The 17,044-nt window shown below is 45.9% G+C and overlaps 3 protein-coding genes across 3 annotated transcripts in view; all 3 read left to right on the top strand.

Moving 5' to 3' along the window:
* Positions 1-243, top strand: part of HOXA5 (homeobox A5) — a 2,904-nt gene extending 2,661 nt beyond the window's left edge. Inside the window, exon 2 of the mRNA XM_043966079.1 lies at positions 1-243. This exon is cut by the window's left edge and continues 808 nt beyond it. The gene's annotated coding sequence lies outside the window, so the exon portion shown is untranslated.
* Positions 244-1,211: 968 nt separating this feature from the next.
* HOXA3 (homeobox A3) overlaps positions 1,212-17,044 on the top strand; it is a 35,340-nt gene continuing 19,507 nt past the window's right edge. The window contains 2 exon segments of the mRNA XM_043966077.1: positions 1,212-1,324; positions 15,452-15,616. The gene's annotated coding sequence lies outside the window, so the exon portion shown is untranslated.
* HOXA4 (homeobox A4) lies at positions 11,710-13,991 on the top strand. Its single transcript, XM_043966078.1, has 2 exons — positions 11,710-12,379; positions 12,867-13,991. The coding sequence occupies exons 1-2, from the start codon at positions 11,740-11,742 to the stop codon at positions 13,208-13,210; spliced, it is 984 nt and encodes a 327-aa protein (XP_043822013.1). The 5' UTR covers positions 11,710-11,739; the 3' UTR covers positions 13,211-13,991.

Raw genomic sequence — 17,044 nt, 5'->3', positions numbered from 1 at the left:
TTCTTATCAACGTGTAGTGAATAGTGAATCTGTGACGGCAAGTGTGACTCGAAGCAGTGTCTGTTTTGCTGTGCCTTTGTACAACTCTTTGCACGAACTCCTAAAAAAAAGTGGCTTCTTATACGCGCAGCTTCAGTGGTGTCTGTTTTTGTGAACAAAGTTACAAATATAGTCCAAGTCTGGCTGTTTAAAGCAAACTGTGATAAGCTCTTTTTTTTAATATTTGTTTTTAAAGAAAAAAAACCTGACTGGAAACAAAAAATAAACTTTCTATTGTAAGTTCTCGTGAGCTGGTTTGTACCAAATGTGAGCTCGTCCTTCCTCTTTTCCTCTCCCCCTCCCCAGACTCTGAGACTCGGGGTCTGCACTGAGCCCCGGGGTCACAGCGGAATACCTGGCCAGCTAGGGCCAGCTAGGGCCCGCTGGTGCAAAGGACATAGCTAGAATGTACCGGTCAGTGAGCTCTCTGTCACTGAAACTTTCTACTGAGTACCTTCTGAGGGAGAGGTAGAAATTGCAGGGCAGAAGCCCTCATCACACTGCCTGCCTTTCATTTACCCAAATATTTGCTATTTGGGTGGGGATGGGCGGGGGGAGAGAAGAGGGGGAAAAAAGAGAAAAGGATAGGAAAGAAAAAAAAGAAAAGAAATCCTGTCCTTTGTTAAAATACCTTCCTCGGCTTCACATCTCTACTTCATTCTTAAACTGTTCTTGTGGTTCCAACCAGCTGGAGATACTGGTATTTCTAGGATCCCAAGCCCAAGCCCTCTGCGCCATAGACAGATACTATTACCACCTTCCCCCATTTCCCCCTTAACAAATATGATTCTTTTTGCTACAATTAATTCGCTACAAATGTAATGTTACTTACCCCCATCCTAGCTCGATTGGTTAACTCTTCTGAGCTTCGAAGAGCAACTAAAGATTTGCACATTTACTGAGTGCTTACTTTTGATGCCTTCCTTTAAAAGTTATAAAACAGTAAACTTTATAAGCCCCAGTTCCGGCTATATGACATTTGGGTGCCAAATGAATAGGGTTTTGTCTATGAATTAGATCGTAAAATCATCCATAGCACAGACAGATAGGCTCACTGGCTATAGAAAGTCACGTGGTGCCATTAAAGTAAGTTTTATGGTTTTGGGGAGTTGACATCCAACATTATATACCACATAACATATAATCTCACTGACGCTGGACTTCATTGGACTCTTTTGCAGGCTACATGTGGCACCTGGTCATTCAAATGGTCAATTTTAGGGGCAGAAGTGCCCAAACCATGAGTTCTCAAAACTCTCTGAAAAATGGCTCCCAGCAAGTTAAGGTAAGTTTGACTCTTGAGTTCCTTACAGTTTATTTGTACAGTGAACTAACTCTCTCTCAGTTCCTCTGTCTCTGTCTCTCGAGTTCAATAACTCTAAGGGCTGCCCCTGAATTCAAAAGAGTAGAACAATTCACCCAGACTATGAATCTGCCTGTAAACTCGCTTCTCTTCCCAAATAAGAAGTGCTAACAGCGAGCTCTGAAATTTTTACCAGTCCCATCCAAGTAAACCACAATAAGTGACTTTGGCAGAGATCAATTTTGAGGCCTAACTTTAATTACTTGGACTACCGCAGATGTTAATGACTTCCGCTGCTCTCTGAGTCTGGTCTCTTCAGTTTGCAAAAAGATGATTTTGTGTGTGTGAGAATGTGCATATGTGTATAGTGTGTATGTGTGTATGTTGGGGGGGGGGGTGAATCTGAAAAGCAGACTCTCAGGAAGCCCTTGTCCTGTATCTGCCTAATCTTCTCCGAGCCCTGGTGGTGGTGGGTGGGTGGGAGCTGGCAAGCTGTATCCTGAGAGTTCTGAACTAGGAGGATTCAGGCTGCAAGCTTGGAAAGGAGTCTGGGCTAGGGTATTCTGCTCCAGTTTCAAGGGTTAGGAAGGGCAGTGTTAACTTTTGAAGCCATCTGGTTACCGATTTCTTGTCTGTCTGGGGTGCATTTGTGTGTGTGTGTGTGTGTGTGTGGAAGGGAGACTATTGAAATATTCTTCCCAAAGGTTGAAGTCATTTGGCAGGGTCTGGATTCAAGGGGTCCTTACCCTGTCCTACTAGTTTCTGTAATATTCTGGTCCAGGATACTGGCTAGAAGGCAATTTAAAAGACCCCTTTCACCTCTGCAGGGCCACTCAACAGACTTGAATTTTAGAGACTGGAAATCATGTTATAGACAAGACAATAGATAGAGAGAGCATCCCTGGAAATAGAGACGCCAAGAGTTCTGGTCTTTGAGATCTTATCCTTCTCTTTCCCCCAACCCCCGACCCCCAGCTGTGGGAGCTAGGCCTCAACTGCCTGTTTGCTTCTACATTCTTCTTATTTCAGTGGGGCTGTTCTCACCAGCCTGTGATTACTCAGCAATAAACTTTATGGCCGGATTTCACTCTGGTCTTTGAATTTCCAGAGCTGAATGAAAAGGGTAAAAGAACCTTTCTTTCTTTTCTTTTCCTTTCTTTCTTTTCTTTTCTTTTCGTTTCTTTTCTTTTCTTTTCTTTTCTTTTCTTTTCTTTTCTTTTCTTTTCTTTTCTTTTCTTTTCTTTTCTTTTCTTTTCTTTTCTTTTCTTTTCTTTTCTTTTCTTTTCTTTTCTTTTCTTTTCTTCTCCTTCCCCATCCTTCCTTCCTTTCTCTTTCTCTCTTCATTTCTTTTTCTCTAGAATGACTATTTCAGTGCTTTTTTACTCTGAAAAGGTGACAGAACTGTCTATCTAGTTAGCAATTAGAAAAATAGTACCTCTCTCTCCCACCTCCCATAACCCCACCCATTAAAACCTTGGCTCTGGAGTTTTGGGGAAAATAATGCAATCTTCAATGTCCAACTTAAAAGTCTTTCAGGGACCTTAGGTTTGTTTTTCCTGACACTCTATAAAGGGGAATTTAGGGAAGAAATGAGTCGTTTGTCAGTAGGAGATTTCCGCCTTTCTTTTGTCAGCCCCTCACTCTGTTTGATCATGGACAATTTACATAATCTATGATTTTGAAAACAACCATTTCTAAAATGGCACCAGCGGCTCATTCTTTAGTAGAAAAAAAAAGATTGTATTTTTCTATTTGATCTCATCCTCCACCTATATTCACTAGCCTCTCTCTTTAGCCCTCTATATTTTCAAGAGCAAAACCTCTCGACCTTTATTGTAATGTGGCCTCATCCCGAGGTGATGTGCTTAGCTTGATTCCGGTAGCAACAGAGTTAGCAAATAACCCCAAAGTCCCTTCCAAAGGTACTGTTGGGTTGAGCCTAACTTTTCCATCTGGTCTCTGGAATTAAGCAAAAAAAAAAAAATCAAATATTGTCTTTCTTAATGCTCTCCTCACTTAGGCGCTGGATAGCTTCCTACAAGCAATAACTTGAAAGAATTTTTTCAGTCCTCCTGACTGGGGACTTGAGAAGCAGGGGGGTTTAAAAGTACACCAAACTTTATTGTATGGAGTTTATGCTTTGACAGTGAACATTCATCCAGCAGCTGCCTACAGAATCAGAGGTTTAAGAAACAAAAATTAAAGAAAAGCAAAGTTTCTAGGAAAATATTCTGTTTGGTGCTGCCTAGTTCCTTTTGTTGACTGGGGGAAACCTGCATCATATAAATTATAGTGTGTAATCCTCTAACTTGATCCTTGAAATTCAAATATCTATACAACTCAAGAAATGGAGATTGTTTGGAATCCATCCCTTTTTTCCTTTTTTTTCTTTTTTCTTTTTAAGGGTCGTGCGTGTGCTCTTGTGCGCAAAATCTTCGTTCTTTGTTTTGTTACCCAGATTTCCGCCTTCATTTTTAGAAAACATTAACTCAAGGTTTAATTTTGGTATCTTTCGAGTAATCTAGTTGAATGATTTCTTGGTGGCCGAAATAACAAACACAAAGGGAAGTGGAGGGACCTTGTCATATTCTAATGGCCTTATCAAAGGAAGTTTGTAGATGCACCTATGAATAGCTAGTTATCTAGAAAGTTGTGTGCATTAAATGCTGAGGAAGAGTGACTGACAAACAGGACTCAGCCTAATATCTGTTTCCACAAGCTAACCAAGAGCTCAACTGGCTTCTTCAATATATTAGTTACAAATATTATTATCTCGCTTGGGTAGTTGTATTCTTTAACCTGAACTAAAGGTTAAGATAGTCTCTTTTGTGGATACCTTGATCAATAAAGTTTTATGACTTTTAAAAATTCTATATTCAGTCAGCATCATTTTAAGATTATTTTAGGGAAAATTCTCTCTCTCACTCACTCTTTTCTCTCTCTCTCCTCCTCTCTTTTCCTCTCTCCCTCTCCTTTCTCTCTCCCTCCCTCTCTTCCCCCCCTCATCTATCTGTCTGTCTCTGTTCCTTTCTACCTCCTTTCTCCTTCCTTCCATTTAAATGGCTCAGAGTAAAAAACAGAGGATGATCTAGTTGTCTGGTCGTTTTATCAGTGGGTAATTTTTTCTTGACCCCTTTTGATTTGGATCATTTTATGGGAGGTACCTTACTTTTAAAAGCCTTGACCCTTGTTGTCTTTATTAAGACATTTAACTTTGCCCAGTGACAGAAGATCATATCTCCCCCTGTAGAAGGGAAAAAAAAAAACCACCTAAATTTCCAGGGCCCAAATTGTTTCCAGTAGGAAGAATGACAATATCCCCTAAACTATAGACATATTATAGGAAGCTTCTGGTTACAATCACTTATAGGTTGTTAAGTTTTCCATGGGCTCATTTCAAACCAGCACTCCAAGATTCTGCCTCATGGTGGGTATTTTTTCAGAAAAGACAGGGTAGTATTTCATATCAGAAAGGGCAGTTTGTACTGGTGCATTTCAAGATATTACCATTTCCAAATAATTAGTAATAATGTCGAACTGTGGATTATAGGGTGTCCAAGAAGAAAAGAAACCTTTCAACTTGAGTGGCCCTCAGTCTTTCATGCCTTAAACTGTAGGTAATCCCTGCTCTGCCCTTCCATGAAGAGGACACTATAGACCATCTACAGGAGGTTTCCTCTTAGTCAACAATGGAACTTTCTACAGCCATCAGGAAAGGCCTCCCAGAGTAGACTCTTGTTCAGTTTCTTCTGACAAGACCCTAGATGGTGGATCTACAGAACACCCCAAGAAAGCCACAAAATGGGGAGTAGGGTCCCCACTTTGGTATTTTACACAGGACTCCACCTTCCACCGCCCCTGCCTTTTCCTCTCCCTCCCCAAACGGTCTTTTCAATAATAATATTTGTTATGAAGGTTATTGGGTAATTATGGCGATTTTGTGAAACAGTCCTTGCTTGAGGTGAAGTCTGTCATCGCCAAACAAATGACAGCTAGCGCAGTTCACTGCCGGGTTAAGTAAATGCAGAAAAGATAAATCTGCACACCCTAGGAATCACCAGCAGAGCTCGCTTCAGACCAAGTTCACAGTCAACTCCTTTGCCTAAGCAAGCTTTCCCAAACAATTAGGTTTGTTGTGTCTTTATTTTTAAATAAAGGAAAAATGACGAATGGAAGTCCGGGCCACCACTTTCCCCCCATCATCTCTCTTTTTTCGCTTTTTTTCCAATGTTCCTCCAACTTACCCAATATTTCCCTTGCAAATGTAATCATGAGCTTCTTTGGAGTTAATCTAGTCCCTCTTAGCATTGAGTTGGGAAACGAATTTGACAGCAAATACAATCATGAAAGAGGAAAAAAAATATTTTAATCCTCTCCCTTTCCCCAAATACACTTTCGGGAGAGGGGGGAATAGGAGAGCTATTGAAACAAACAGGGCGCCCTCTCAGTCCTCAAAGAAATAAGAGGCACCGCTTTTGTATATCTTTGTGGTTTGGGCGTTACAACTGCGGGTCAAAAAGTTGAGGGTCAAAAGTTTAAGTTGTGCACCGCTCTCCGTCATCTGCCCAGACAGAGTTTGATGTCAATGTTACAGCCGAGATGCGGGCTATCAACACAAAAGATAAAATATAGCGTCGAGTTTCGCGTGTATCATGGTATGGACTCCAGGTGAACCCTGGTGCTTGAATGACCTCAATTACTGAGGAAAGGATAGAAAATTCCTCTTTTCCAGAGGAATACGCGCTGTATTTCATCTTGAATTATCGGCCACATTCTGAGGGACTCTGTGTACCTCGGAGGGAGCAGGTAAATAAGCTGCAGCTCCAAGGCGCCTACCAGCCTTGAGGGAAGGCTCGCCTGCCTGGGGGCACCCCAATCCTAGAGGTCTGATTTTATTTTCTCTTTGAAAAAGACGAAGGCGTCGATTGATCTCCTCCATCTCTCATCTTTCCTCTCCGTGGTTTCAGAAGACAGGAAAGTGGGACAGGGGAGATGATTTTAGAAAATGACTTTCATTGCCCCATTTGGGGGTGAGGGTACGAGGCCAGAATTCTTTCAGATTGCGATATATTTAGATTAAAAAACAAAAACCAAAAGCTGTCCTCCAACTCAGCCCCCTTATCTGGAAAAAGGACTAAGCTGTGGAAAACAGATAAGCCCCCCTTCCCCAAAGCCCTTAGGAAAGAAATGTTCCTTAAAGTTCTGGGTTTTCTGGATTTGATGAAAAGGCCCTCTGTGGTGTTAAGATGACTATTTCCGGGTCCCTAAAGTTATGGATTGCCTTTGAATGTAAGGCAACTTCCACTCTCCACAAGAATAGTTCAACTGGAGAAAATGTGCCATTTGGAGCAGGGGACCAAGAGTCGCAGTAAAATGTCACTTAGAAAGAAAAATAGGATGGTGTTCTGATTTCCAGGAAAATGTAAAGATATATTTGGAAGGGGGGGTAGGATAGGGAGGGACAGTGGAAAAACAAAGAAAGAAGAGAAAGGAAACAAGAATACAATGAGGACCTAAGATGGACAAGGGAATCTCATTCATGTTCCTTAGTTGCATTTGGAAAGTTAGGAAAAAATCCTGTTTAAATGCCGCTGGACATTCAGTCTGGGTTTCTCTTTTCGGGGCCATAGTTTCTCTAAGCTGACCTTCGGGTGCTCACTTGAGTATAACAGGGAGGGGAAAGCAAATATGAAATATTTATCTTGCTTGATTTATGGCCAGGGATCTGATTATCCTGCAAATGGGGATGCATGTGTGACATGCAAGACAGTCACTGTAACCACTGAGGTGACTTACTTTCCTGCGCTAGCCATGTTTCCTGTGGATGTTTGGGGGAGCAAAGGAAACGGTTTACTAGCGGGGCCTTTCCTCATGGAGAAATTCAACACTCTTCCCCTGAACTGTGTGTCATTCTGACTTCTGAATCTGTGATCAGTGTGTAACTGCTGGATCGGAGGAAAGATAGGCTTACTCGTGCCCGCGATGTGCATCAGCCTTGCACACTTCCATGGTCATATCTAGGTTAGTGCTAGAAAGAAAATGAAAATCCACTCTATTCCTCCCCTCCCCAAAATTTATGTCTCCAAATGTACATTTTCATTATATTTTAGGTGAAAATGATACGCCTTTAAAAAAGGATTTCTTCAATAATTATCAACATCTTTTAGGTATTTTAAAAAATTTGAAGCTAAGAGCCATTATAAAATTTAGATAAAATATCCCTTTATTCTGGCAGTTCACTCCTTTAAGACGGCAAGCAGATAGATCGTTTAAATGGTCAAAATTCATTTAAATACGAATGTTAAGTTATATTTCCCATGTCTGGGTTTTGTTTATATTTTAAAGCACAGGAAAACCAAATAGCTCTAGATATGTCTCTAGGTTTCGATATTTAAAACCGTAAAAGCCGATAACCAATCTCAAAATGTCACCCTCTCTTTTTGGAACCCCCAAACACCATGGGGTCCTTAACCAGTATCTGGCATTAAACAGTGTGTGTGTGTGGGGGGGGACTGCACGGGAAGAGGGATCTTGATTCCAGTGAACAAAGGACAAATACAGTCGATCCATTCCATACGTTTACACTTTCCTGTGACCCTCCCCCCCCCATTCCAATTTTCTCTCCGAGGGAGTGACCTGGGCAAAGCACCCAGCTATCTAAAAGACACTGTATAGACCTTTGAGAACAGCTAAGTCCAAGGCCGAGGTGAACTTCAGGTCAGCGCGTCTAACAAATATGAAAATGTCGGCTGGTGAAGGGCGCGCCTTGTTATTTAACAAAGACTGTCAATGTGTGAGATTAATAAGAAACAAAATGCACACGGTGTCACTTTTCGGTCACTTTGAAAGTTAGGACGGGGTTTCATTCAGAGGAAAGGCTGATTCAAATATATTCAAAATGATTCAAATCAGATTCAAACTAGACTGAAAATGCAGTTCTCCTTTCCCTCCCTCTCTCTGTCCTCTGCCTATTCCTCCCTCTCTCTCTGCCTATTTCCTTCCTTCCTTCTCTCCTTCCCTCCTTTCTTCCCTTTCTTTCTGTCTCTTAACCCCCCCCCCCCCCATGATGCTTGGACTCAAAGGAAAGTTATTTCAGTAGTAGGATATAAAGAAATCTTTTGTTGTACATATATTTTATCTGAGCACGTGGAATGAGCAGATGTGCTTACTTGTTTTACAAAGAAGGGAAAACCCCTTTTCACTGCTTGGAATTGGATCCAGTTGGTATGTGAAGATCAGACCTCTCCATTTCTGCTTGATTTCATTGAATTCCATTCTCTTCTCCGGAGAGATACTGCTGGTAAACTTTCGGTTGTTTTATTAGTTGGGTTAGCGTCTTCCCAGACTTACTATGGTGTCACATTTCTTGGGATAAAAGGTGTTCTCATTTTTAGAATATATATATCTCTAGATGGTTTAATTTGGTTGAATGATGCGCTGTTTTGCAAAGGGAGGTTCTGGTCGGATCAGAAGAGGTACCGAGGTGGTTTATTGCAGTCATAAATCTCGCTTTAAAATGTCAAAATGTCGGTGTCTGAGATAACACTTGGTGGTCTTGGCCGAGTTTTTGTTTATGATAGCAAACCACCAAGACAAGTTACAGGCCTTAGGAGATCCCGAAGAAGCCCATCTCCACCAAGTAACAGAGCCACGTGAATAACAGACTTCAGCTCGCCGGTTTAGGCCGACTAGACACAAAACAGCGCTGGTTTCTTTTTAACCTCTAAAAATAGCAACATCGTAGAGATCTCTGCAGTTAAACAACACGAATTTTGCATTTTAATACCGGTAAATCATAGTAAACAGAAGTCAGGGTTGATGACAAGAGGAAAGATGTAAGATTTCGTGGTGTATTTCTGGCGGATGGACTGTGTGGTTCTGTTTACCGGGTTGCAGGTTCACTAGATGACCAGAGGCGATCACGGGGAACGCACAGACCGGCTCTTTGGAGAGCATGTGAAGAAATCTGTAAATATTTGATTAGGTGATATTACATATGTATACGTATAGATACATATACATACACGAGTGTGTGATAACCCCCCTTGGGTTTTATTTTAAATTGTCTGCGCGCCCTGTAGAAGCCTGTATTCGTGTCTATTTCTTCGTGCTTTTCCAAACTCCCTATTCCAGGCCCAAAGTAGAAAATAGCTTCGAAACCTCTTTTTGCAGATCTGGGAGGGCCTAGAGAGAAAACCAAAACGATCCCTTTCTTTAGCCTCTTTTCCTAAATTAGTTTAAAGATTAGTTGAATATAATAGGCTTTATGTGGCTAAGCATTAAACGACTATCCATCAAATGAATATATTTCAACATTCAGTAACTCATGTGCTTAACTGATATAAATGGAGAGAGGAATGACATTCCTTCTGAAGTGTCGCTGGGCTTTAGGCTATAACTTTCTGTCTACCTTGGAAACACAGGAGGGGAGGAAGCTTTTCTTCAGTAATGCCCTTTGAGAAACCCAATTAAGGCACCCCTTCCTGAAAATCCTGGCCTCACCCTGTCTTTGTGGACACCCAGTTTGTTCTCGACTTCTGGGTGAACTGGATGTTCTGCCCAGATGGTCAGGTAGGCAGGTGGAGAGAGGAGAAGAGGAAGGAAGAGTGGAGATGAAATGGAGAGAGAAGGAGAGGAGAGGAGAGAAGAGGGAGAGGAAAGGAGAGAGGAGGGTAGAGGAGAAGAAAGAAGGGAAGGGAAGGTGAGAGGAGAGAAGGGGAGGGGAGGGAGAAGGAGAGGAAGGGAGAAGAAAGGAGAAGAGAGGAGGAGAGGAAGAGCAAGCAAGGTGTATGCCTGACCCAGAGACCCAGAGAAAGAGAAAGTAACCACGCACACATGGAGAAAGACAGCTTTAGATTTACTTCCCAGATCAACACTGGGTGGAATTAATAAGTAATTTATTTGTTAATAATGCGGTAATTAGTTTAACCATCAAATTTCAATTACCCTGTGGCAGGGTTCAGCCTCTCCCCCAATCCCCTCCCCTGCTTGAAGTAGACGTCAATCCTCAGCCTGACCTGCAGATTGAGGCCAGAGGCTGGTCTTGCCCTCCTGGTTTTCAGAAGGGGAAACAGTGATTTTCAGGGATGGGGACTATCCACTGTTCTTCCATGAGGGCCTCCAGCATAGGGATCCTTCCTGCTTCTTCCGTCCACTGCCCAAACACACATGGACACAGTCACACGCAGAAGGCCCTCTCCTCAGTGGGCCAAGGCCACCCCACAGCCCTAGCCCCAGGCTCCCTTTCTCAGTCATCCTTGCGCTAAGTCAGGGCTCCCCCTACTCTATCTCATGCCTGGGGAAAGTCAATGATGACTCAGGGAACTGGGGCCACAGGCCCAGGTGAGACTCTTCAGGTTCCAGGACCCATGATGTGGGGAAAAGGGACACCAGGATCTCCGTGTGTGGAAGAGTAAGGGACACCCATGTGCATGGAAGGGTAAAGGGGCCGGGGGAGCCAAAGGGAGAGGGGAGGAGGTGGCTACCTGCTCCTATGTGTACTGGAGAAGGGCTCAAGGACCTCTGGGTGGGTGGGTGTGGTGGTTGAGAAGGACCTTTGTGTGAGGTAGGGGAGAGATGACTTCTGTGAGGAGGGGCAAAGGAGTTAGGAACTGGATGGGTAAAGAAAGGTTGGACCCGCGTGTGTGTGTGTGTGGGGGGGGGGGGAAATGAGGAAACTGCTCATGGCAGGGAGTGTGAGAAACTTCGTGGGGAGGAAGAGGGGAGCTATGACCTCTGCATGGGAAGCGGGGGACACCGGGGGACGTTAGCTGGGGGAGGGGTGTGATGCTCTCCATCCGGGAGAGGAGCCCTAAGATCCGTAGGAGGAGGGGGAAAGATGACCTTGGGGTCGGCGGGGAAAGGACTGGTTTGGGGGGACTGGGGAGAGGACGAGACAGAGCTCTCTGCAGCGGTCGCGATCACCCACCCCCAGTCCGAGCATGCATCCGTTCTCCTCCCTCTCTCCCTCCACAGAACCGCGCAGGGCGAGGACCCCAGTTGACCGCCCCCCTCTCCTCTCCCTCCCCCATGCCCAGGATCGGGGCATCCATCATCCAACCCCGAGTTTCCTGATCCGGGGCCCGCGCGCGCCGCGCCCCCATTGGCCAGAAGCGGGTCACGTGCGGGGAGGTGGGGGGGGCGAAGGTGCGGAGGGGGAGGGCGGGGGAGGGGACCGGGCCCGAACTTTGTCCGCTGCAGCGGAGCTGGGGAAGGGGGAGGGTGCGGGAAGGGGGAGGGGAGGCATTTGGGGGGCGGGGGAGGGAGAGGAGAGGAAGGGGGAGGAAGAGGGGGTGGCCGAGGGAGGATGGGGAGCGAGGCAGGAGGGGGAGGGGCCTCGGCGAGCCCAGAAAAACGACAACGCGAGAAAAATTAGTATTTTTGCACTTCACAAATTAATGACCATGAGCTCGTTTTTGATAAACTCCAACTACATCGAGCCTAAGTTCCCGCCCTGCGAGGAGTTCGGGGCGCCCGGCGGCCCTGACGGGGGAGGCTATCCCCCGCCCCCGCAGCCCCCGCCGCCCCCGCACCTGCAGCCGCCCCCGGGGGCCGGCCGCTCGCCCCCGGGCTACTACCGCCCGCCGCGGGCCGGGCCCGAGCCGGGGTACCCGGCGGCCGCGCCCCCCGCCGCCCTCTACCCCGCTCCCCCCGCGACCGGCGCCCGCTATCCGTACGGCTATGACCGCGCCAGCCCCGGCCGGCCCCGGCACGAACAGCCTCAGCCCCCGCCAACCCCGGCCCAGGGGCCGGCTCGGGGTCCTGCGGCCACCCCCGCCCCCGCCACCCCCAGCGGACAGAGCCTGCTCGTGGCCAGCCACGTCTTGTCGCCCCCGCAGCCGCAGCCGCAGCCGCACCCCGCGCCCCCTCCGCATCCCCCTCCTCCGGCGCTCCCCCGCCGCAGCGAAGCTGCCCCCGCCGCCACGGGCAGCCCCCCGGGGTGCCCTCTGCTCCTGGCGGACAAGAGCCTGTGCGGCCTGAAAGGCGGCAAGGAGCCCGTGGTGTACCCCTGGATGAAAAAGATCCATGTCAGCACCGGTGAGAGACGCCTGGGCCGCAGCGAGGGCGGAGGGCAAGGGCCTGGGAGGGCCTCGGGGCAGGAAGGGGGACCTGCTGTCCTGGCAGCGGAGGTGGGGGGGGTCACCGTGCGTGTGTGTGCCACCTAATCAAAACGTGAGAAACCTTTTGTATCAGGGGTCCCTTTATCGGGAGATTTACGAGACGCCAAACTGTTAGGGCAGTAATTATAGCCCCCATAAATTGAATTGCCCTGGCAGCGGCTCTGGGCCATGTGTCTTTGAAGCTTTTCTTCAGCCCCAATGCCCAACACCATTTTTTATGGCTCTCGCTTGTTTTCCGTTGTCAATAGCCTGTGAAACATTTTCTTTGCTGTATGTATTCTTACGTGAACTTGGTGTCAGGTTATTATATAATGATCTTGTCCAATTGCTCTCCCCCCTTCTGTTCTTCCTCTTCCTTCTTCTCTTCTTCCTCCTCTGCCTTCTCCTGGGCCCTGCACGCCCAGTCAACCCCAATTACAATGGAGGGGAACCCAAACGCTCCCGAACCGCCTACACCAGGCAGCAGGTCTTGGAGCTGGAGAAGGAGTTTCATTTTAACCGTTACCTGACCCGGCGGCGTCGCATCGAGATCGCTCACACTCTCTGCCTCTCCGAGCGCCAGGTCAAGATCTGGTTCCAAAACCGGAGGATGAAGTGGAAGAAGGAGCACAAACTGCCAAACACCAAGACGCGCTCCTCGGCCCCGGCCCCGGCCCCGGCCCCGGCTCCGGGCAGCCAGCCCGCAAAGGCACAGACTCGGGGTCCGCATCTTCACCCTCGACACCAGCCAGGTGCCTCCACGCTATAATCGTCCACATCCCCGACTGATTTTAGTCCCTCCCTGCTTCTTCCTTTCTTCTTCTGCCCCTCTTTCTCCTTCCCCCTCTGTCTGGACCAAAAAGAAACACCAACACTACACCCAGCTGCGCGTTTGTAAATAATAAAGATGAGAGAGAGAGCGAGCGAGAGAGAAGGACACGATCTCTGAATCGCAGAGAAACACAGGTTGTCACCACGATCTGGACCACTAGATCAGGCACTGGCGGCCTAGCCTTCCAGTGGGATTGTTTATTTATGGAAATGCTCACAGAGCTGGGATGGGAAGTTCGGTACCTAACTAAGGACTCCTTTCTATGCAGTATTTTTTAAATGGCTAAAATAAACCGTCCTATCCAGTGGTGACTTGAGTTGTGCAGTTCTCGGGAAATGTCCACCTACATTCAGTGCAAACAAAAGAACCGGGCCCCTCCTCTCCCCATCTTGTATTCCCTCTTGCCCCCCAGCAGCTTGCAAAAACTGATACTGAACAGGAAAGAGGAGAGGACATTTGGAATGTCATAAGGTTATTTAATTGGTCTCCAGGTGTATAGTCCCTGATGATATTTGTGACACATTAGTTTCTCTTTATCTCATTTATTTAAAATATGGTTAGAGGTTTATTGTTGTCTTACTCTGTGGCCCAGCTCTAACTGGCGAGAGGGGGCCCATTTAGATCCACGTGAGACTGTAAATTGTGGGTTTTGGTGTAACTGTATATAGAGCCAAGTGCTGAGAATAAATCCTGTAAAACAACAACAAACCGTGATATTAAAGGCTTAAAACAACTGGTTCTCGTGTTTCCTAAACTTTCTGGTGAGGGAGACATCTCCTTGGATCGGGATGAGCAACTAGTTTGCAAAATAAGGGGCTCTCGTGTCTAATGTAATGCTGGTCGCTAAAATCGTTTGTGCTGTCTCCGACTTGATGGGGAGATAGAAAGACCGACAGCAGAGAGAGGTAGAGATAGAAAGAGATATACCGACAGAGAGAGAGAGAGTGTGTGTCTTTGCTCTCTGGCTGGTCTGAACGATTGCAAAGTTTAAAGGAAAAAGGTGGCTGTTAGACCTTGCTGCAAACACGCCTGATCTTTGACATAGGGTTAATTCGTCTCTATGGCTATAGGGATAGATATAGAAAAGAGCTCGTAGCCCCCAGCAGCTGTTTTGCCCTGGCTGAACCACACACAACCATAATGACACTTGAAAGTAAGTGGTCATTTTAATATTTATTGCCGTACAAAGCTTTTCTTAGGAGTCAGGATCGGGGAGGGAGGAAAGCTGGCTCTCTTAAAGATCCTGTGAGCCAAATACTGATTTATGATTTTTGGAGGGAGAGGGGGCAGTTTGAAAAAGAATTCAATTCTCCAATCTGTGTGCCTCAAAAGTTTTGTCCCAGAAGAATGTGCACATGATGTCACAAAGGGGTTGCTATCTCAATAGTAGTCAGCCCCCAAGATTGTGAGAGTCCCGGGTGCCACTTCTGATTCCGGGGAGCTTCGCTTCATTTCACTGTCCATAGTTCGAGACAATTAGAAAACTACATACAAAAAAGGGGGTTGGCAGGGGACCAGCAGTCCAACCTGGTCATCTTCTTATGCTTCAAACTTGTCCCGGAAGATATAGTGAGTACCTCCCTCTGCAATACGAAAGGGAAAGTACATTAGCATCAGATCACAGAATTCACTGCGTGTTCAATGAGTGATAGGCTTTTAATGAAAAAGTTTGAGCAGGGCCTGGAGTAGTGGTGTGGTGATGGTGGTGGTGGAAAACCTCTTCAGAATTAGACTGGAGGCATTTTAGAGACATTTGTCCATCAGTAGTTAAAACACTTAACTAATAAGCAGGAAAACTACGCTTCTCTTACCTACTGCCATTTGTTAAAGGCGAATTCTGCCAGCTCTTTAATTATGAACGAAATAGATCCGAGAATGAGACAACAGTCTCATTGCTCAGAGCAGCTTCCATTTCTCTGCCATCAAAAAAAAAAATGTCTTGCCACTAAAAATTGGGGAGGAACAAATAAACACATTCAGAAGTCATCCAAAGTCCTGAAATGAACCGTGTTTTATAAGATGTGAACTGGAGGATCTGGGTTTCTCTAAACCTGGGGCTTAAACTTATTATTCCCCTCCCCCAACTTGTAAAACGAAATTAAATCACGCTGAAAATAGCAATTTTGCCGAGAATCATTAATCACCTCATACAATAAATACTTCTTTGTAATTCAACAGCAATTCTGAAAGGCATTCTCCTGGAAAAGTCTGTGGAGGAGCAAAGGATGTCCCTGGAAAAAATGTGGTCATATATAAAGATGGAAAGTCTTGAAAAATGCAGACTCTCGGTGGAAACGAAGCGCTGGCTACAAAGTCTCTTATGGCAGATTATCATCATATAAGGTAAACGTTCATATTTGCCCTTTGTGTCTGAGGCTGGGAGGTGCCTAGAAATTATCAGGCCTCTGTGTGTGTGTGTGTGTGTGTGTGTGTGTGTGTGTGTGTGTGTGTGTGTTGGGGGGGTGTGGACTCTGCTGGAGTATCTAGCTATACCCTGAAAATGAAGTGGAGTGTTGAGACCATTTTTAAAGATAAGGACTTGGAGCTGAAATGCCGGCTAATTAAGTTCCACGAGGGCTTTTTCAAAACTTGGATTACCTGAATAATTATCTCTATTCGACCCTTCACTCGAGTCTGTTGTAGACCTGATCCTTTGAGCCAGAATGTTATAACAACTTAGGAAATTCTGCTTTGAAGTTTAAGTCTTTGCATTGTCCTTCTTTCTCTAGGGTTACCATAAGAGGTCACTGAGAGGACAAATTTTCTATCCCATTAATTGTTTTTTTTAGCGAAGCCCACTGGCCCTGGGGACCCTTGACCTTTAAAGATAGTATTCTATGTAAGCCCTAGAGCTTTCCTCCCCCTCGAAATTTTCTCTCTCTCTCTCCCTCTCTCTTTCTATCTCCTCTCTCTGTCTCTGTTTCTGTCTCTCTTCCCCTCCCTCTCTCTCTTTCTCTATCTCCTTCTCTCTCTCTCTCTCTCTCTCTCTCTCTCTCTCTCTCTCTCTCTCTCTCTCTCTCTCTCTCTCTCTCTCTCTCTCCCCCCTCTGTCTTTGTCTCTCTGTCTCTATGCTCGCACACTTGAGCGCGTGCACACGCACTCATCTACTTCAGTCACAGAGGAAAGCCATGGAACATCAGAGCTAAAACTTTTGTCAACATCTGAAATCAACCTAAATCGGATCGGAGACACTTTAATTGTCACAGTTTGAAGCAAGTGCTTAACAGTCTCCCCCCTGAAGGAAAATGGCAGTTTGCAGGCTCTCTTTCCTAGTTTTTGCTGAAATCTATGATATACCCGGTGTTTTATTACAGGAGGAATTCAACTGTGACAGGCAGAGTACAGTACTTAATACCCAGAATAGAGCTCCGTGGGAAGATTACCTAGATATATTACACTTGGGGTGGGTGGGTGGGTGAAGTGAGCTCTGCACAGAGCTTCCTGAATTGTATACATGGGGAGCTCCTGGGGGTTTTCTTCTCTCTCCCTACCTCAAACCTCTTTCATAGTTCTGGCCTGTCTCCCATTAGCAGGCTCCCCACCCCCTTTTCTTCCCACCCTACCTCCCCCTTGAAACTTCAGAGCTGTTTGTTACCTTTCAGTCCTTGTGTCATTTCATTCCAGCGATTGAAATGAGGAGACAGATCTAATTCAACTTAAAATAAAGGAATCTTTGAAGGATCAATAAAGAAAACAGGGACCTCAGGTTTCCTGTGGGAAGAAGTGAGATCTAACAAGTCAGTGGGTTTCTTCTTCCTGGTGCCCATCATG

This window comes from Dromiciops gliroides, chromosome 5 (genome assembly GCF_019393635.1).
Source record: "Dromiciops gliroides isolate mDroGli1 chromosome 5, mDroGli1.pri, whole genome shotgun sequence".
NCBI lineage: Eukaryota > Metazoa > Chordata > Mammalia > Microbiotheria > Microbiotheriidae > Dromiciops > Dromiciops gliroides.
The sequence above is the reverse complement of the archived record's forward strand: the minus strand, read 5'-3'. Positions and strand labels throughout refer to the sequence as shown.